The sequence below is a fragment of the Canis lupus genome, chromosome 10 (genome assembly GCF_011100685.1).
Source record: "Canis lupus familiaris isolate Mischka breed German Shepherd chromosome 10, alternate assembly UU_Cfam_GSD_1.0, whole genome shotgun sequence".
NCBI lineage: Eukaryota > Metazoa > Chordata > Mammalia > Carnivora > Canidae > Canis > Canis lupus.
This window is the reverse complement of record NC_049231.1, coordinates 44,720,288-44,742,217: the sequence shown is the minus strand read 5'-3', so window position 1 is coordinate 44,742,217 and position 21,930 is coordinate 44,720,288. Positions and strand designations below refer to the sequence as shown.

The window sequence follows — 21,930 nt, the reverse complement described above, 5'->3', positions numbered from 1 at the left end:
TATAATGCAATACAATTTGGCAATAAAAATGAAGTACCAATACCTGTTATAATATAGAAAACCCTTGAAAACATTATGCTTTATGACAGAAGCCAGTCACAAAACACCACATGTCATATGGTTCCTTTTATGTGAAATGTCCAGAATAGGCAAATAAGAGAAACTATAAGATGCTTAGTGGTTGTCTAGGGGGTTGAGTGTGTGGAAGGGAATAAGGAGTGAGTGATGGCTAATGGGTATGGTGTTTCTTTTGGGATGAGAGAAAATATTCCAAAATTAGATCGTAGCGAAGGTTGCAAAACTCTGTGAATATGCTAAAAACAACTGAGTTATATACTTTAAACAGGTAAATTATATGGTATATGAATTATATCTCAATAAAGTCATTAAAAGGAAGAACAGTGGGAGAGGGAAGAATGAGTTTTTTTTTTTTTTTTTTTGGGAAGAATGAGTTCTGACTCAAAGGAAATGTTTTGAGGAACAGGAACAAAGTCTATATATTCCCAGTACCAGGGAATGTCATAAATAAGCCCTGATGTATACAAATAACAGAACACTTATTAAGTCAATGAAGATAGAGTACAGTAGAGACATAAAAGGTATAAATGTATTGTACTTTATTTCTCTAGAAATTAAAACAGTGTATGTTGTTTTAGAAAACTAGTTTTGCCATGTTGATAAATTTCATTATCTAGTTCATAATTTAGAGATCTGATATTGCATCTGTTAATCATCCTAACATTTATTAAACTACTTACATTTTCAGCATGGTGAGAGATGGAAAAACTTAAACAATGGGTCCAAGTATATCTGATAAAACAAAGCAAAAACAAATGAAGTGGGGACATAGTTAAATATACTTTCACCCATTCAACATACTTTTAAAGACTACCTGTCATGTACAAAGCACCACTTTGAGTAGGAGAAGGCTGGGGATAAAGATATAAATAAGTAAAAATATATTCTTTCACCTCAAAATATCCAAAGTCTATTAGAAAATGAAAACATGAAGATAAATAGGTGTAATATGAGGCATTTACATGATATACCCCTTACAAGGTTAAGCATTTTAATGGGAAGTCAGAGAAGGGTAAAATAATTTAGAAATGATGGAGTTAGACTTCAAAAACCTTCTAGCTAATGACCTATCTTTCATTTTCTCTTAAAAGAATATAAAAACTTAATATTTATGCATTTTTGTTTTGACTTTAACCAATATTATGAAACATTCAAATAGTTCTTCAAGGTTATTAAGACAACAGTCTTCAGCCAGCCTCATTCTCCCCTTTTCATTACCTTATCCCAAAGGCAACCATTTTTACCTCTTTTGCTGATTGTCTAGGTATCATTGTCCTTAACATATTTATATTGTTATTTCTTGATTTTTCAGTTTTAGACATTACCTATTGACTTCCAAGTATGAAAGAAAATTTAGCTTTTGTGCCTTCTTAGGCTTTTATCACACATTGCTTCTTTCCCCTTCCTTCATCCTCTCATTAATTAATTTTATAATTTTGCTTAGGTTTATATTGTGTTCACATTATTATGACTATGAAGTACTATTTATGACTGAAGCCATCTGGTAAACCACAGTTAATCTTTCTCTTCCTGAACTACCTTTTATTTTCCCTATCTTGTTTTTCTTTTTTTTTTTTTTATCTCCTATCCCATACCTGCTGAGGATTACCAAATCTTTTTCTCAGCCAAGTTTTCTCTCTTGAGTCTCAAACCTATATATTTCTTTATTAATTCAACAAATAATAAAAACATCTATTGACCACCTAGTATAGTCTGACATTGTACTGAAACTATAAACACTCTAGATATATTATCTCAGTCAATCTACATGATACTATTTTGAGTTGGGTACTATTATAGATAGATACAACATTTACAAATAAGGAAAATAAAGTTTAGAAAGTTTAACTTAATCAAGTGCACAGCTACTAAGTGTAGAGACATGATTTAAAGTCAAACAGTGGGACTCTAGAACCTATAATCTTAATCACCTATATTCTTTTTTCTTTCAATGAATATGTATCAACTGGAAACCACTGTAAGTCTATTATAGTTTGCACCATGATAAGTAAATCTCTGTCCTCATGGAGCTAACAGTCTAGCAGGTATGACATGCAAACAAGATCATACAATTAGAATCCAATGAAGCACAAAAGATAAGTAAACTCAATAATAGAAGAATACATAGAACTTAGACAAGAAATCTAGTTAGACTTTCATTTTTTAAAGGAAATATTTGTTGAGCACATACTATGTGCCAGGCACTACGACAGGAACTGAGGACACAATGTTAAGCCAAACAAGAATTTTCCAGGCTGGGAGGGAGAATGGGAGAAACAAAAACAAGTGATCCAGGCAGAGGAAAGAGCATGTGCAAAGGCCAAGAGCGTAAACTGTTCCAAGTGCTGGAAGTAATTAAAAATAACTATAATATATAACTGAAATGTAGGAGGGATGAGTTATGACACTCAAGACATAAAAAAAAAGAACCAAGTCAGAAAGGCCCGAGATGGCAATATTAAAGAGCTTGGACTTTCGTATAATGGCAAGTTTGGTACTCACAGAGTATGTATGTGGATGTGACTGTATTTGTGTTTTAAAACTATTTCTTTGATTATAGTGTAAAGAATGGATTAAATGGAAGTGTGACTGAAAGAAGATAAATAGGAGGCTGTTGCATTATTCTAGATTAAAGGTTATTATGGTCTGGATTACAGTGAGAAGAAAGAAAAGTAAATTCGTCCCAAAGATATTTATGAGATAGACTTGCCAGGAATTGGGGATATTCATTCATTTATTCCAGAAAAATTTATAAAATACCTAGTATGTGTCAAGTATTGTGCTAAATTCTAGCAGATATAATGATGTAGATATCATCCCTTGCCTTGATATATCTTACAGTACAGAAGGAAAGACAGATATGAGAAAAATAATTACACAAATAATTATACAACTGTCTTTTAAAGGAGAAATACTGAGTGCTTTTATAGGAGAATATGATCCAGTTAGATCAATGTTAGGAATCATAGAAATCTTGAGGAAATGACTTTTTTATTGTAGTAAATACACATAATATTTACAATTTTAACCACTTAAAATTATACAATTCAGTGGCATTAAGTGCATTTGTAATGTTGTATAGCCATTACCATTATCTTGTTCTAAAGCTTGTTTATCACCCTAAACAGAAATCCTGTCCCCACTGAGCAGTCCTTCCCCATCACCTTCTGGCAGCCACTAATCTGCTTTCAGTCTGGATTTGCCTGTTGTGGATATTTCATAAGAATGGAATCTTAAAATATGTGGTTTTATGCTTGGATTCTTTAATTTAGTTTTCAAGGGGTATTCACGTATCAGTAATTCATTCATTTTATATGAATATAACTGAGTAATATTCCATTGTAGGGTTATATCACATTCTGTTTATTCATTCATCAGTTGTTGGACATTTGGGTTCTTTCTACCTTTTGCTTATTTTGAATTAGAGCTGCTATGAATATTCATGCCCAAATATTTTTATTAATACTTTTTCAGTTCTTTTGGATATCTAGGGGTCAAATTGCTGGGTCATATGGTAGTTCTACGTTTAATTTATTGAGGAACCACAGTGGCTGTACCATTCTATATTTCCATCAGCAATGGGTTTCAATTTCTCCATGTTCTCATTGATATTTATTATTGTCTATCTTTTCTATGATAGCAATCCTAGTGCATGTGAAGTGATTGCTATTATAGTTTTTGTTTCCATTTCCCTAATAACTGAGGATGAGTATCTTTTCATGTACTTATTGACCACTGGTATACCTTCTTTGGAGAAATGCCAATTCAAGTGCCCATTTTTAAATTGAGTTGTTTTTTGTTGTCAGGTTCTGAAAATTCTTTATTTTTCTAGATACTAACACTCTTATCAGATACATGATTTGCAAATATTTTCTCCTATTATTTGGGTTATCTTTCACTTTCTCCTATTATTTGTGTCTTTTAATGTGCAAAGATATTAATTCTGAAGTCCAATTTATCTATTTGTGCTATTTGTTATTTCATATGTAAGAAATCATTGTAAAAATCTGAGATTATGAAGATTTGTCTCTCTATGTTTTCTTCAAAGAATTTTATAAGTTAGCACTTAAATTTGGGATCCCTTTTGAGTTAATTTTTGTATGTGGTGTGTAAGGGTCCAGCTACACTCTTTTGCCTATGGTTATCCAGGTGTCTCAGCATCACTGCTGAAGAGAGTGTTCTTTCTCCATTGAATGGTCTTGGCACCTTTGTCAAAAATCAATTGACTATAGATGTATGAGTTTATTTCTGGACTTTCACTTCTATTCCATTCATCCATATGTCTATCCTTATGGCAGTACTACACTATTTTGATTACTGCAGCTTTGCAGTAACTTTTGAAATTGGGAAATGTGGATCCTCCAACTTTGTTCTTGTTTCAAGATTGTTTAGGCTATTCTGAGTCCCTTGCAATTCCATATAAATTTTAAGATTGCCTTTTCCATTTCTGAAAAAAAAACCCCACCATTGGATTTTGATAAGAATTATATTTAACCTGAAGATGGTGTGGGGGAATATTGCCATCTTAACAATATTAAGCTTTCTAATCCATGAATGTGGGAAATATTTTCACTTATTTAGGTTTTCTTTAATTTATTTCAGCAATATTGCATGGTAGGAAATGACACTTACGTTGACTTAATGTATGGAGTGAGAGGGGAAGGAAGTGACCTGAGATCGCATGTGGGCACAGGGCTCAGGCATCAAACATGGTAGCCGGTGACACTACCATAGAGAACAGAGGCAGAGAATGCAAGGGACAGACATTGTGGAATTTAGTTTAGGTGTATTGAATGAGACCCAGCACCTATGTGATATTTAACTTGGAGAGTTAACAGTCTTCTTTTAAAATACCCTTACTTCCGCAAGAGTGGATGCTGTATTAAATATGACATTTCAAAGCTGAGAGCCCCTTTTCGGATTTTTTTGTCATCAAGAAAATAGTATGTTTGGTATAGTTTTTGCATTGTATATTTTATTGCTTCAGGCAGTCTCTACCATATCAATAGGCTATTATATATTTATCTCAAGTGATTAGAATCTCACTTAAAAGGATATGTGTTCTTAAATATTACCATAAGAAAAAAATCCTTTCTTTGAGTCAACATAGAATACAGTTGCAGTTTCCCAGCCTTTGGATAATGTTGACCCATTCATACTTTTGCATATAATTTTCCTTTAAATATTCTATAATTAACAGCACAAGTCAAGTACAGTATACTTGTAATCAAGTATGGAAATGTTTTCTCGCATACTTCATTCCTATTCTCTCATGCTCCTCTCCCCCACATACAGCCCTCCACATACAACGTATGTTAAATGCAAATGACAGGTGACACTCAGCTCCTTGTCAGCTCTTCTAGGAGGTACATAGACTAAAATGGAATGCTGTGGTGACCTAGTGCTTAGGTCATTGCATCACCTACCAAAGGGTAATTTTGCATATTTATCAGTATATTACTTAGTGTTAGCAAGAACAACTTTTTTGTATACTATTCTCTAAAATGTTTATAAAAGGACATCTTATTTTAAATTATTCTATTTTTAGGGCAGCCTCGGTGGCGCAGCGGTTTAGTGCCGCCTACAGCCCAGGGCGTGACCCTGGAGACCCTGGATCGAGTCCCACGTCAGGCTCTCTGTATGATGCCTGCTTCTCCCTCTGCCTGTGTCTCTGCTTCTCTCTCTCTCTCTTTCTCTCTCTCTCTGTCTCTATGAATAAATAAAATCTTAAAAAAATATTTTAAAAAATTATTCTATTTTTAAAACGAATCTTTAATAACTGTCTTGAACTAGTTGAGTAAACCTCAAGGTTTTTAAAAATCAAACTAAAGTGAATATATAGCATGAATTCATTATAAAATATCAGAGTGCTAATGATTACACAAGACTTCAAACAGAGGACTCTCCTACTGTAGTGATACTTCATAGTAACTATATAAGATGAGAAACTGTCTAAACTTCATATGAATATTATTAATGACAGGACTTTCTTTTTAATTAAAATGGCAAGAATACAAATACCTCATATCAATCAGTAAAATACAGTAGTGTACAGGCTTTAATATCAACATTAAATCAAAGCCTATGGAAAGAAAAGGTAAAAGATTTAGGAAATTTTAGGAGGAATAAGAAAACATCACTAAACTTGTTATTCTACATTACAGACACCTGTCACGGGCAAAAAAAAATAAAATGGCAATTAAGTTGATTGCAATACTTTAATATTTTAAAGAAAACTTATTAAAATACAGATTTTTTTAAAAAAATCTTACATTCTTAACAAATATAGCATCACCTACCTTTCTAAATATGGTAGGGGTAAACACAATTGCAGAAAATGTATATTAATTAGTGGTACAATACTATGGGTTTAAAAACTCTGACAGACTCCTACTATCTGCTGTTTAAAATCAGATTATGGCCTGGAAATTATGTCAGGTTGGTTCCAAAATGGAATATTGGGTCCCAGGCCAGTATTGGTAAACTGTGCCTATTTTGGCACAACTTCTCCAGCAATGAAAGCATAAATCACAAAGAAAAAATTTAACCAACCAATTATTTGAGATATCAAGAAAGGAAAGGAAATCAGTTTTGTAAAAACACTTTTCCCTCTTTTTATAAGTTTCTTTATTTACTCGGGATAGTTAACATAACAGTGTTCAATAGTGAAGTAAGCAGATTTTACACTCACTATTATTGCATGGATAGAAAGAGCCATATGCATTTTGTTTCTATAAGTCATCTCAGATCACTGCGATATGGCACATGAGAACAGAGATTCAGAGGCACAAAGTTAATAAATACATTTAACATTGTCAAGCATTCAAAAGATAAATGCAATCATATAGCAAAAAAAAAATCAGTTTGTAACTTTGACCTTTCCCAAGGATGTGAAGAATCTTTTCATGTGTCAGAAATCTCTATAGCAAAGATTCCTATGAGAGAGAAAAAAACTGCAGATTAATATATTTAATGCAGATTTCACCAATATTAAAAAATGTATTTTGACATTACTTTGGCAATACTTAAAATTTTTTTTCCCCAGCCTCTGTAAAGAAAAATATATACAATATATCTTTTTCATTCAGCTTTCGCAAAATTTGATACACCCATAACATGAAATAATATTCAACAATAAAAATAAATGAATTATTTTTTTCTTTAAAATTTTTTAATTTAAATTCAATTTAGTTAACATATAGTGTAGTATTAGTTTCAGGGGTGCAATTTAGTGATTGATCAGCTGCATATAACACCCAGTGCTCATTCTATCAAGTGCCCTTCTTAATGCCCATTACCCAGTGACCCCATCCCCCCATGCACTGCCCCTCCAGCAACCCTCAGTTTGTTCTCTATAGTTAAGAGTCCCTTATGATTGATACATACAACAACTTGGATGGATCTCATGGGCATTGTGCTAAATTTAAAAAGCCAGTCTCAAAATGTTACATGCTATGTGTGATTCCATTTTTATAACATTCTAAAATGACAGAATTAAAGATATGGAGAACAAATCAGTGTTTGCTAGGGAGAAGGAAGGAAGGGAGGGCTGTAACTATAAAAAGGTATCACATGAGGGGAGAAGTTCCTTGGTGCTGATGAACAATATAGTAGAGCATCTTGCTTGTAATTGTGGTATATGTGTGTTGTGTAGAAAACTGCACACACATACATATGAGTGCATATAAAAATTAATGAAATCTGAATAAGGCCTATGGCCTAGTTAATCATATTGTAGTGATATCAATTTCCTGGTTTGTAAGATATTGCCATTGGGAAGTTGGGGTAAGGATATCTGGGATTGTCTGTACTATTTTTGCAACCACCTATGAGACTGTAGTATTCCCAAAATAAAAAGTATAACAAAGCAAACAAAACCGTGGTTGAAAGGAACATGCAACATCTGATCCATACAACAACCTGGATATATCTCAAATATATTGTGCTGAGTGAGAGTCAGCCACTAGAGACTATATGCATGATTCCATTTATATAGCAACCTTGAAAAGGTAAAACTATAGGGGCAGTGAACAGATCAGTAGTTGGGGAAAGTAAATTAAAGTACATTGATTATTGTCTAGATAATAGGTGGCAGTCAAAATATACCATTTAAAACTAACAGCAAAAGGTTAAGTAAGAAAAAGGGAATTAATGGCACTATTAAAATTATTAATAGAGATGTGACTAGTATAATAAATGCAGACCTTCCTGAATATCAAAAGAAATGACCAAAAGCAAAAGCCAAACTGAGAGATACAATGTCACATGATAAACACAGTTAACATAATATAACAGAGTTGAGACCAAATTTCACAATCATATCAATAATGTGAAAAAATTTAACTCGTTCATTATTTCAAAATGGCTCATAAAGCAAAACTTAAATCCATACTATAAATGAGAAAGATACTTAAAATGCAGTGACTCAGAAAAGCTAAAAATTAAGAGATGGACAAAGATTTGCAAGGCAGATGGAGACAATAAGTACATGCAACTCTAATACTAAACAAAGTAGACATAGACACCCAGCCCTTCCCACCTTCAAAAAATTAAATGCATCAGTAAAGCACACTTCATAAAATCCACATCCCACAATGAAGATACAACAGTTCAGAATATCCATGCAACAAATAAAACACTAAACCACCTACATAAAGCAAAATTTATAGGAGATATAAAAAGAAATAAAATAATAATAATAGGAGATTTTTAAGCATCATTCTTAGTAAAACAGGTCAAGTGAACAAAACTTAAGCAACGAAAAGGACCCCTGGATGGCTCAGTGGTTGAGCTTCTGCCTTTGGCTCAGGGTGTGATCCTGCAGTTCCTGTATTGAGTCCCACATAGGGCGCCCTAGAGGAAGCCTACTTCTCCCTCTTCCTATGTCTCTGCCTCTCTCTGTGTATATCTCATGAATAAATAAATAAAACATTTTTTAAAAAATTAAGCAATGACATAAAAAACTAAATGAAAGCAAAAAGGTAAATCTTTTAGAAATCTATACACATATTTCTTTTCTTTTTTTATACATATATTTCTGATAAGAGAGAATATATCTTCTCTGATGCACATAAACTATCCACAAAAACTGAACATGTGTTGAAGTACAAAGAAAACATAGGTATTTTCCACAAAAAAATATTATAAACAATACTCTCTAAACACAATGCAATAACACTATAAATTTAAAAATGAAATGGAAACACAAAAAGTTCTTCTTACTGAAAATTATAAGACTTTTCTATCAAATAACTCTTAGGTAAAAGTGAAAACATAAATAGAAATTACAGAATTTCTAAAAAATCATCATAATGAAAACACTACATATCAGAATCTGTGGGATATATTTTAAAGCAATGATCACTGGAAAATTCATAGAAATAAATACTTACATCAATAAAAATTAAAGAATGGCAATAAATGAGTTAAATTCCTAACTTAATATACTAAGGGGAAAAATAACAAAGTAAATAAAGCATAGGAAGGAAATAATATAAACAAAACCAGAAATTAATAAGATAAAGAAAAATAAATCAATAAGTCAAAATGCTTGTTCTTCGTAGCAATGAACAAAGTAAACAATTCACTAGCTAAGGTAACCAAGAAACAGAAGAGGAAAGCACATATACACAATTTAAAAATGACTATGGGATATGACTATTGATGCAGAGGAAATTTTAAAATTCATAAGATACAGCATTGGTTACTTCTGTGCAAAGAAATTTAAAAACTTAGAAAGAGGCAGTTAAGTGTTTTGTGGCTCAGTTGGTTAAGTGTCTGCCTTTGGCTCAGGTCAAGATTCCAGGGTCCTGGGATAGAGCCCCACACTGGGCTCCCTGCTCAACAGGGAGTCTGCTTCTCCCTCTTCCTCTCCCCTGCTAGTACATGCTTTCTCTCTCTCTCAAATAAATAAATAAAATCTTTAAAAAAAAAACTCTAAAAGAAATAATTTTTAGACAGAGATAGAAAGCCTAAAACAATTTTTAAAAAACCAGAAAAATTTAACAAGGAAGTATACCTCACAAAAAAGAAGAACCAAGGCTGTGTGGTTTCACAGGTGAACCCAACCAAACCCTTAGAGATTAGATAATCACAAACTACATAAATTGTTTCAAAGCATAGTAAATTAAAAACTCTCAAATTCCTTTTTTGCAGCATATATAACATTGATATCTAAACTTGCTAAGAGAGTACAAAGAAAAAAATTATAGGCCAATATCACTTGTGAATATTGATACACAAATCTAAAATAAAATATAAGTGAACATTAAGAATAGAATACACTAAGACCAAGTAAGGTTTATACCATAAATTCAAAGATGGTTCAATATCTGAAAGCCTTTTCATATAATTCACATATTAATAGTTCTTTTTTATATTAATAGTTCTAAAGGGAAAAACCTTATCTCTATAGATGCTGAAAAAGCCCTTGAAAAAATTAAACACTCATTCCTAATAAATCTTGATAGTATAAAAATGGATAGATATAATAAAACATTTATATCTCAGTCCTAAAGCCAGCATCTTACTTTTACTTGACAAACCCTAGAGGCATTCCACTTAAGGTCAGAATCAAAACAAGGATGCCTATTTTCTCCACTACTATTTATCATTATTCTGAAGATATCAGCTATTGCAATTAACTAGACAATGCAATTCGAGAGATAAAAAATGGAGAAGAAATAAAATGATCTGTTTTTTGCAGGTGACATGATAATATATCTGGAGTCCCCTAAAGAATCTATGCCAAAACTTAATGAAAGAATAAAAAAATTTTAGCAAGGGCAGCCCTGGTGGCTCAGCGGTTTAGCGCCACCTTCAGTCCAGGGCGTGGTCCTGGAGACCGGGATGGAGTCCCACATTGGGCTCCCTGCATGGAGCCTGCTTCTCCCTCTGCCTATGTCTCTGCCTCTCTCTCTCTCTCTCTCTCTCTCTCTGTCTCTCATGAATAAATAAATAAAATCTTTTAAAAAAATTCTAGCAAGATAACATGATGATAAATTAACATGCAAAAAGAGTATTTTTTGAAGATAAAATGGGGAGAATAACCTAAAGATAAAATATTTAGGAATAAACTTAAGAATGTTCAAAAACTGATAAAAAGAAAACTACAACTCATTCTTGAATGACACAAAGTGACTGAAAAAATGGAAAAACATCTCTCTTTTTTGGGTTAGGACAGCTCAACATTACTAAGATGTCAGTTATCCCCAAGTTAATTTATAAATTGAATGTGATGCTAATAAAAATTCCAACAGGCTTTTTAAGATGGAGCTAGACAAGCTGACCCTAAATTTTATGTGGAAAATAAACTCACATGAAAATAAGCAAATACTTAAAAGTAAGAGCTCTTATAGGCACTAACCTATTGGTATGCTGGAACTGGCTCACAGCTGATTGTAAATTTCAGGAATTTTGTGACCTGGTGGTTAAACCAGCATGGTACTTTGAAACTCTGCAATGTATGTATAGAATGTATAGAATCGTGTAATCGCTGTATTACATACCTGAGACTAGGATAACAATGTATGTCAACTACACTTCAATAAAGAAGAAAGAAACAAGTAAACTAACTGGCCAGGAAACTGGCCACAGTGGACAGTTTACACCAATGAAATTGATAAATGCTACAAATAAGGGCTTTTCCCTCCCCTTCTTTGAAGAGCCAGTTTACCAGCCATCAGAATAGTCCTAAAAAATAAAAAATATGGAGCCTTTGTAATGTAAAGGAATATGGGGGACATGAGATGGAAGGCATTCAGGAGAAAATAACAATTGTCTATTACTTTTTGCAGAGTTTTGACTTTAAAAGTATATGAATCTACATATTCAAAAATACAACTAAATCAAGGAAAAAACTAGGAAGGGGAAAATAAAAATGGAAGCAAATTGAAGTAAAGGAATCTAATGTTATTTTAAATGCATATCATAATCACAGCAAAAGGGGAAAAAAGAAATTAATCCAAGTAATTTATAAACTTAGTATTTGACTATATACCCTCAAGATTTGGGCAAAGTAGTGCACAGGAATTACAAATGGATCATGAACTTTTAAGTGGTCTGTTTAATGTAGTGACATAGGTGGAGAAATTTTGAAGCTATTTTAAATGTATTCTGGGTAACTATGTGCATACTGTTGATAAACATGTTGATGTTGAACCAGGGTTCTCACTGTAGAAGAAAGAACACACAAATACAAAATGGAAAAAGGGAAGGAGCAAATCTGGGAGGATAGTTAGGAACTGGAGATACTGGTTATGTTTTAAAAATGTGTATATGCGTGTGTGTGCATGCACCTGTGTGCAAGGAGAGAGAGGGAACATATGCAAAAATGTGAGTACATAAGACAGCAGTTGTCTCTAACACAGAGAAAACAAATGGGGTAAAACTTTAACAACATTGAGTATGGGTAAAAGGTATACAGTCGTTTTCTGCATTAGTTTATTTTTATAACTTCTTTTAAGTTTGAATTTATTTCCAAATATAAATGCTTTTACAAAATTTGTGACATATAGGACTACATCTAAAATATTTTCCTCTGAAAAATAAACTATGTCCCTAAAGCATATTATTGTACTATAATAATTAATCAATATTTAACTAATGAAAGCATATGGAAAATTTAAGTTTTAGAATAAAGTCAGATTTTAAAAATATAATTTATGTAAATATTAGAATAAAGATCTTTCATTTTAGAAAATTTATATAAAACCAATGATTAAAATATTTTATGTCTACATACGTTACCATGTGATTGTGTTTAAATAGCACTATTAATGATAAATTAATTTGAACTTACTCCCTCAAATATTCACTGTACATTGCTATATGGTGCCCAGAGAATGGATCTTTGAACTACTTACTCTTCTAATGATCGATCTAGGCCTCGGTCAGGAGATCGATGGTGAGTACGTTCTGGTGAATGACATTTTGTATTTGGCTTTATTGTAGAACTCATATGATAAGCAGTACTTGAGTAATTCTGGCGGCGAAGTTCTTGTACAGCCCTCTCTCTGAAGCAAAATAGTGAGGCTTTTAAACTTTATATCCAGTGATATTATTAATACTGTCATAAAACTGTAGTTCGGTTCATACTTTAAAAGCTAAGCATCATGAAATTACCAGAATCTGTTGTTGTTATCTAAAAAACAATGCCTTCCAGATTTCCAAACATTGCATAAAGACAAACTTACCTTTCAAAGCGTTCCGTCCCTAGTTGTCGTTTGGTAATGTCTAAATCGGCTTCCAATTGTGTTACAACATTTCTGAACTGGGCCACGTCTCTACTCTGGATGGCCCTGTATAAAAAAGTGTGACAGTTGATTAAATTTAAAATATGGCTAGGACTTCTAGAGTACATTAAACCATGTTGGCCATGGTTCCTCAGCTGGAACAAAGCCAAACTGTGATTTTTATGGTTGTATTAGTACATCTAAAATATGCCAATTTTGAAAGTAGTCTGCTTGAAAAGACTAAGCTGTCCCAGTCCCATTCAATTAGTTAAACCTTATCTGTTTCCCTATGTTTAGATGGGATAATATTACCTATTATCTATCTATATTATCTATTTTTAAAGTACTCTAAGGTATTATATGCAAAGTAGTATTATAACCAAATAATCAACATTATGATTAGTCCTATTATATATATTTATGAAATCAACCAAGTGTGTGGTTTTTTTGTTTTGTTTTGTTTTATTCATGAGAGACACACAGAGAGAGAGGTAGAGACATAGGCAGACAGAAGGAGAAGCAGGGAGCCTGACACGGGACTCGATCCCGGGACTCCAGGATCATGCGCTGGGCTGAAGGCAAACACTCAATCACTGAGTCACCCAGGCGTCCCAAACCAAGTGTTCTGTATATACTTATAATGAAATTTGATTCATGCGATTTATAATGAAATTTGATGTACAAACTGTTAAAAATGTAATATGTCTTCAATTTAACAGGATCCTCCTTAGGGACAAACAATGCCTCAGAAACCCTGTGATAAGGCACATTATCATAAGGAGGATGATGAAAGCAATGAATGCTGCTTGCACAGAACATTCTATCCTCTTTGCTTGCCTTCAGGACAGTCCTGTTGACTGCTGAAATCTAAACTTTATAGAGATTAAGAACACAAAAGTTTATTATGCTTACCAGTTCTAAATGATTGTACTTACCAACCAGTCTAAAACACAATGTACCCCTAAAGGTGGGGGGCGGGGAGGTTGGGCATATCTCATTAGGGTAGATTTCCACCTAACAGCTTGAACAAGTGATCCTGCAAAACCAGTTGAAAATATTACAAAATCCCAGCTACAGTGACTAAAAAGAATGACTCACAGCTGCCATAACCTGAAAACAGTTTCTCAAGGAAACTGGCCTTGGCTTTGTAGCCTTTGCTCAGTCAGGTGCTCCCAGGAATGACTAATTCCTGAGACCATGATTCCTATCCTTCCCCAGGTCCCATGATCAGATGGGAGGGCAGAGTTGAAGCTGGTGTTATAGATGGGACACATAACAACAGAGGCTAATAGTCCCCATCAGTTTTTGTGAGAGGTCACCAAATTTAATAATAAAACATTCACTATTCAGGCAGGCATTTCTGCCCAACCTTCTAGCCAATGGTCTTATAGTAAGATGATAATGGTGCTAGGGATACTTAAAAAAACAAAACCAAAATCAGTGTCCTAAGGGTCTTTAGTATTCTATGGGAGTTCTTCCAGGTACCCAATATATACTTAAAGGTATATAAGGAAATACTCTGAGACAAGTCTAAAGTAGGCAGCAATACCAGGTGGGTCCATAAACAGAAAAATTACTCTGGTTTCGGAAGTGCTTAATTTTTTTCCAAAAACTTGCTGTAATATTTCTAAAAGGTAGTATTTTAGGTCAGATATTTTATTATATCCAAAGCTCTGATGGTTAAATTTAACCATCAACAAAGATGGTTAACTTAAAAAAAATTTTTTTTTGGTTAACTTAAATTTAACTATCATCTTTGTTGATGGTTAAATTTAAGTTTAGGTAAATTTAGATAAACATTAATAGAAATGAGTACTATATCTTGGGCAAATCCCAATATTTCTGGTCCTCAGTTTAATGAATGGCAAAAGATGGGCACTAAATTGTCTAAATTCCAGCTTTAAAATTCTACTAACCTATAAAATTCTACTAACCTATCAACAATTTTAAAAATATGACTTTATGCTATTATATTGCTAATCAACTCACATTTTATTTTCTGCCAAACAAAGGTGTTCTTTAAGAAGCTGAATTTCAGATTCTTTTTCTTGAAGCGCTATCTGAGACTGATATTCTTTGTCTCGATTGGCCACCAGCAAAGCTTCTAGATTCTGCATGGAGATTCTCTCATTTGTCATCTGACTCCTGAGGAGTTCTATTTCAGAGCGAGCAGAATCTAACTCATTCTCCATCTGTACGATAATAGGAAGATATCTATATTTATTCCCATTCATTGAACTGATCTATTATCAGAGACTCATGAATTTCTGTATTATGTTATAAACCAACAACCTCTTTTAATTTCTTAATTAGAAATTATGTCCTTCTTACCAAACACACATATACACACAGTATCACTTTCTCCAACTCTCTAATCATATCAAAAATTCATTAATTTAAGACTTATTAATAATTCCAAACTGTAAACAACTTCCATTTCTATCATTAATATTTCTTTATATATTTCTGCAAGACTGACATGACTTCTGCTTTGTCCTGAGTTAGGTGAGTTACAAACACCTAACTACCTTATAGAATATTATTGTACTTCATAGTTAAGGAAGATAAGGAATAAAATCATATTCCCTCTCTTGCATAAACCTGTGGTAAGCTTAATTTTTTGAAAGTTATCTTAGCCTCAAAAACGCTCTCTAAGCCAAATGTTTTTTCAAAAGGAGGATATTGCTATTTAGGAAAAAAAAGTATTCTTTATATCATAATTACACATTATAATAAGTTTTACATGTATTTAAAAAGTTAGACATGAAAAAAATAAAATTCTAAGAAAAGAGAATTTAATAAAAATGAAATTACTGGGGTAGGAGTGAGCACATAGGGGAAGAACTGTCTAGACTAGATACAGTTAAAAATGATATATAACCAAATAAACTTATCAATAGTCAATGTAAACCTAAATTTACAAGGAAACAACTGAAAGAATATAAACTCAGTTTGCATGATGACAAGTAGTAATTACACTTGTGGTGAGCACAGCCTCATGTAGAACCTTGTTGAATCAATACATTGTACACTTGAAACTAATGCAACATTGTGGGTAAACTATACTCAAGTTTTTAAAAATTATTTATTTATTCTTAAAGATTTTATTTATTTATTCATGAGAGATACACAGAGAGAGAATGGCAGAGACAAAGGCAGAGGGAGAAGCAGGCTTTATGCAGGGAGCCCAACATCGATCCCGGGTCTTCAGGATCACAACCTTGGGCCAAAGACGGTGCTAAACTGCTCAGCCACCCATGCTGCCCAAAAAATAAATTTTTAAAGAAACTCAATAAATACAATGGTTAAATCTTACTATCAAAAGGAACCCATATGAATTGATGAGAAATATGAACTAATGGTACAAACAGAAGATTTACAAAATACAACTCATTAGTAAACATACAGGGAAAAAAATTACCCCTACTAATACTTAAATGAATACAAATGAACCAAGATGTTCTTTTATTCCAGGATTTCTTTATCTTGACACTACTGACCTTTTGGGTTGGATAATTATTTGGTCGAGGAACGTGTCTTATGCATTATAGGATATATGCTCTACTCATTAGAGATCAATAGCATCCTCCTACCCCATTTGGGACAATCAAAAATGTCTCCAGGGTGCCTTGGTGGCTCAGTCAGTTAAGTGTCTGATTTCATCTCAGGTCACCATTTTAGGGTTCTGGGATCAGAGCCCTGTGTCATGCTCCTGTGCTCAGCAGGGAGTCAGCTTCTCTCTCTCTCTCTCTCTTCTGCCCCTCCCCCCACTTGTGCATGCTCTCTCTCTCTCTCAAATAAATAAATAAATAATCTTTAAAAAAACAAGTCTCTAGGCATTGCTAAATGGCCACATGGAAGCAAAATCTCTTTCACCTGAACCATGGTTATAGTTTATCAGATTGGCAAATTTCTTAGGGCATATTAACATTAAAATAAGCAAAGTAATTTCATACACTCTGCCAGCAGGAATACAAAATGGAGCATCACTTTTTTTGGCAATAGCTTTATTGGATTATGAATTACATACCACACAACTCACCCACTTAAAGGTACAATTCAACTGGGTTTTTTTTTTGTTTCTTTTTATTTAAATTCCAGTTAGTTAACACATAGTGAATATTAGTTTCAAGAGTAGAATTTAGTGATATATCACTTACATACAACACCCAGTACTCATCACAAATGCCCTCCTTAATACCCATCACTCATTTATACCATCTCCTGTCCACCTGCTCTCCAGCAACCCTTAGTTTGTTCTCTGTAGTTAAGAGTCTCTTCTATGGTTCTCCCTCTCTTCTTTTTCTTTTCCCTTGTTCATCTGTTTTGTTTCTTAAATTCCACATAGGAGTAAAATCATATCATATTTGTCCTTCTCAAATTGACTTATATTTAGCTTAGCATAATACACTCTAGCTCCATCCACATCATTACAAATGGCAAGATTTTGTTCTCTTTTATGGCTGAGAAATAATGATGCAGAAAAAGTATTTGACAAAACACAACATCCTTTCTTGATAAACACCCTCCACAAAGCAGGGATAGAGGAAACATACCTCAACATCATAAAGGCCATATATGAAAGACCCACAGCTAATATCATCCTCCATGGGGAAAAACAGAGCTTTCCCCCTAAGGTCAGGAACACGACAGGGATGTCCACGCTCACCACTGTTGTTCAACATAGTACTGGAAATCCTTGCCTCAGCAATCAGACAACAAAGAAATAAAAGGCATCCAAATCAGCAAAGAGGAAGTCAAACTTTTGTTCTTTGCAGAAGACATGATATCTATATAGAAAACCCAAAGACTCCACCAAAAAATTGCTAGAACTAATACAGGAATTCACTAAAGTCATAGGATATAAAAATCTGTTGCATTTCTATACATCAACAACAAAACAGCAGGAAGAGAAATCAAGGAAGCGATCCCATTTACCACTGCACCCAAAGCCATAAGATACCTAGGAATAAACCTAACCAAAAGTAAAAGATCTGTACTCTGAAAACTATAGAAAACTTATGAAAGAAATTGAAGACGACACAAAGAAATAGAAGAATATCCCATGCTCATGGATTGGAAGAGCAAATTTTGTTAAAATGTCTAACTATCCAAAACAATCTACACATTTCATGCAATCTCTATCAAAATACCACCAGCATTTTTCACAGAGCTAGAGCTAACAATCCTAAAATTTGCATGAAACCACAAAATATCCCGAAGAGCAAAGCAATCTTGAAAAAGAAAAGTAAATCTAGAGCCATCACAGTTCTAGACTTTAAGCTATATTACAAAGCTGTAGTCATCAAGATAGAATGGTACTGGCACAAAGACCCATAGATCAATGGAAAAGGATAGGAAACCCAGAAATGGATCCACAACTACATGGTTAACTAATCTTTGACAAAGCAGGAAAGACTACTCAATGGAAAAAAGTCTCTTCAACAAACGGTGTTGGAAAAATTGAGGAAATCTTCTTAATCTCTTTTTTCTTCTGTGGCTTATGCTTTTGATGTAGATCTAAAAAAGCATTACCTGGGCAGCCTGGGTGGCTCAGTGGTTTAGCGCTGCCTTCAGCCCAGGGCATGATCCTGGAGACCCAGGATCGAGTCCCACGTCAGGCTCCCTGCATGGAGCCTGCTTCTCCCTCTGCCTGTGTCTCTGCCTCTCTCTCTCTCATGAATAAATAAATAAAATCTTAAAAAAAAAGAAAGAAAGCATTATCTAACCCAAGGTCACAAATATTTACTTCTATGTTTTCTCATTAAGAGTTTTGTAATTTTAGCTCTTATATACAGGCCTATAACCCACTTTAATTACTGCATATGGTATGTGATAAGAATCCAACTTCATTCTTTTCCATGTAGATGTATTGTATTGGCATCGATTTTTTGAAAACCATTTGACTACAAATTTAAGAGTTTATTTCTGGATTCTCAATTATGTTCCACTGGCTTGTATGTCTTTTTTTCATGCTGATATTACACTATATGGATTACTGTACTTCTATAGCCAGTTTTGAAATTGGGAAGTGTTGTTAGTTCTGATTTTGTTCTTTTTCAAGATTGTTTTGGCTACTCTGGGTCACTTGAGCTTGCATATTAATTTTACATCATCTTGGCAATTTCTACAAAGAAACCAACTTCTTCTGATAGGCATTATATTGGATCTATAGATCAATTTGGGGTTGTGTTGCCCTTTAACAATGTTCAGTCTTCTAATCCATGAATACAGGATGTCTTTCTATTTACTTAGGTCTTTAAAAAAAATTTAACAATGTTTTCTAGTTTTGTAAAGCACAAGTTTTGCACTTCTTTTTTATTTATTTAATTTTTCCTTATTTCATATTTATTATTATTATTATTTATTATTATTATTATTATTATTATTATTATTATTATTATTATATCCATATAGGGGAAAGGAGAGAAAATGAGTAGGAAATATCAGAAAGGCTGACAGAACATGAGAGACTCCTAACTCTGGGAAATGAACAAGGGGTAGTGGAAGGAGAGGTGGGTGGGGGGATGGGGTGACTTGGTGACGGGCACTGAGGGGGGCACTTGATAGGATGAGCACTGGGTGTTATACTCTATGTTGGCAAATTTGAACTCCAATAAAAAAAAATACAAAAAATAAAAATAAAAATAAATAAAAATTAGAGCTACCCTATGACCCAGCAATTGCACTGCTGGGGAGTTACCCCAAAGATACAGATGCTTGAAAGACCAAGACACCTGCACCCCAATGTTTATAGCAGCAATGTCCACAGTGGCCAATCTGTGGAAGGAGCTTTGGTGTCCACTGAAAGATGAATGGATAAAGAAGATGTGGTATATATATATATACAATGGAATATTACTGAAGCATTAGAAACAATGAATATTTTTTATTTATTTTATTTAAATTCAATTTGCCAACATATAGTATAACACCCAGTGCACTTCTTTTGTTAAATTTATACCTAAGTATTTTATCTCCTCTTGGTGCAATCCCTTTGGATGCAATCCCATTTGATGGAATTGTTTTATTTTCATTTTTGGATTGTTCATTGCTAATACATAGAGATATAACTGATTATTGTATATTGATCTTGTGCTGTAACCTTAATGAACTTATGTATTAATTTAGGTTTTTTTTTTAGCATATCCCTTAGGATTTTCCATATCCAAGATAATGTCATCTATGAATAAAGATAGTTTTTCTTCTTTATCGATCTGAATGTCTTTTATTTCTTTTTTACTTTAAATTGCTCAGGCGAGAACCTCTAGTAAAAATGTTGAACAGAAGAGACGAAGAGAGCATTTTTATCTTGTTACTGATAAGAAAGGGGAAAACATTCAATCAGTATTCCAACATTAAGTATGATGTTAACTCAGGGATTTTCATAGATGGTAAAGTTCCCATCTTTTTTTTTTTTAAGATTTTATTTATTTATCCATGAGAGACACACAGAGAGAGGCAGAGGGAGAGCAGGCTCCCTACAGAATGCCTGATGTGGTACTCAATCCCTGGACCTGGGATCACTCCCTGAGCCGAAGGTAAACGCTCAACCACTGAGCCACCCAGGAGTCCCAGTAAAGTTCCCGTCTATTCCTAGTTTATATTGTTTTTATCACAAAATGGTGCTGGATTTTGTCAAATGCTTTTTCTGCATCTATTGAGGTGATCATTGGTTTTTATTCCTTATTCTAATGATACGATATATTTCATAATTGGATTTCAGGCATTAGAACAACCTTGCATTCTGGGGATACATCCACTTGATCATGGTAAAAATTCATTTTATATTGTTAGATTCAGTTTTCTAATATTTCCTTGAGGATTTTTCATCTAAATACATAAGGATATTGATTCACAGTTTTCTTATGCTATCTTTGGTTTGGGCATCAGGGTAATACTGGCTTCATTGGGGAACATTCTCTTTCATTTTTGAAAGAGCTTGTGAAAATGTGTATCAATTTATCTTTAAACATTGGAAATATTTACAACTAAAGCCACCTGGGCCTCAACTTATCTGTATGAGAATTTTAAAATCACTAACTCAATCTCTTTACTCATTAAAGATATATTTTCTATTTTTCCTTGTTAGTTTCACTATTTTCTTTCTGGGAATTTATTGACTTAACCCAAGTTATATAATTTTTGGCATTTAGTTTCTCATAATATTCCTTCAGAATCTTTAATTTTTTGTAAGATTGGTAGTAGCATCCCCCTTTTCATTCCTGTTTTTAGTAATTTGACTTCTCTCTCTCTCTCTGACTAGCTAAAGTTTTACCGATTTTGTTGATACTGTGAAAGACCAACCTTTTGGGTTTTTTTTTTTTTTATGTTCTCTATTGTTTTCCCATTTTGTTTTTATTAATTCCTGTACTAAGCTTTGTAATTTCTTTCTTTCCTCTTACTTTAGGTTTAGTTTGCTTCTCTTTTTCCAGTGTCATAAGTGAAAGATTAGGTTAGTGATTTAAGATCTTTTAAAAAAATATATAGACATTTACAGCTATTATTTCCATGTAACTACTGATTGAACTGGCATCTTATAAATTTTGGTACATTGTGTTTTCATTTTCCTTAACCTCAGAGTATTCTCTTCTTCTTTGATGCACTGGTATTGGGGAGT

General features: G+C 33.3%; 2 protein-coding genes across 9 annotated transcripts in view; both read right to left on the bottom strand.

Annotated features, from left to right (window-relative positions):
- CRACDL (CRACD like) overlaps window positions 1–811 on the bottom strand; it is a 176,100-nt gene extending 175,289 nt beyond the window's left edge. Inside the window, exon 1 of the mRNA XM_038551579.1 lies at window positions 759–811. Within this exon, the coding sequence (XP_038407507.1) occupies window positions 759–769 (11 nt within the window). The 5' untranslated portion in view covers window positions 770–811. The remainder of the gene's footprint in view (window positions 1–758) is intronic.
- The window catches only part of TSGA10 (testis specific 10), a 135,183-nt gene continuing 113,855 nt past the window's right edge, over window positions 603–21,930 (bottom strand). For 6 of the 8 annotated variants that reach the window (XM_038551033.1, XM_038551032.1, XM_038551031.1 and 3 more), the window contains 4 exons: window positions 15,300–15,502; window positions 13,272–13,376; window positions 12,942–13,091; window positions 6,687–7,013 (listed from right to left, as the gene is read on the bottom strand). In XM_038551033.1, the coding sequence (XP_038406961.1) occupies window positions 6,989–7,013; window positions 12,942–13,091; window positions 13,272–13,376; window positions 15,300–15,502 (483 nt within the window). In that variant the 3' untranslated portion in view covers window positions 6,687–6,988. Of the gene's footprint in view, window positions 811–6,099; window positions 6,161–6,686; window positions 7,014–12,941; window positions 13,092–13,271; window positions 13,377–15,299; window positions 15,503–21,930 lie in introns of those variants that run through there. The other 2 variants (XR_005365783.1, XM_038551029.1) reach the window with 2 other exon arrangements.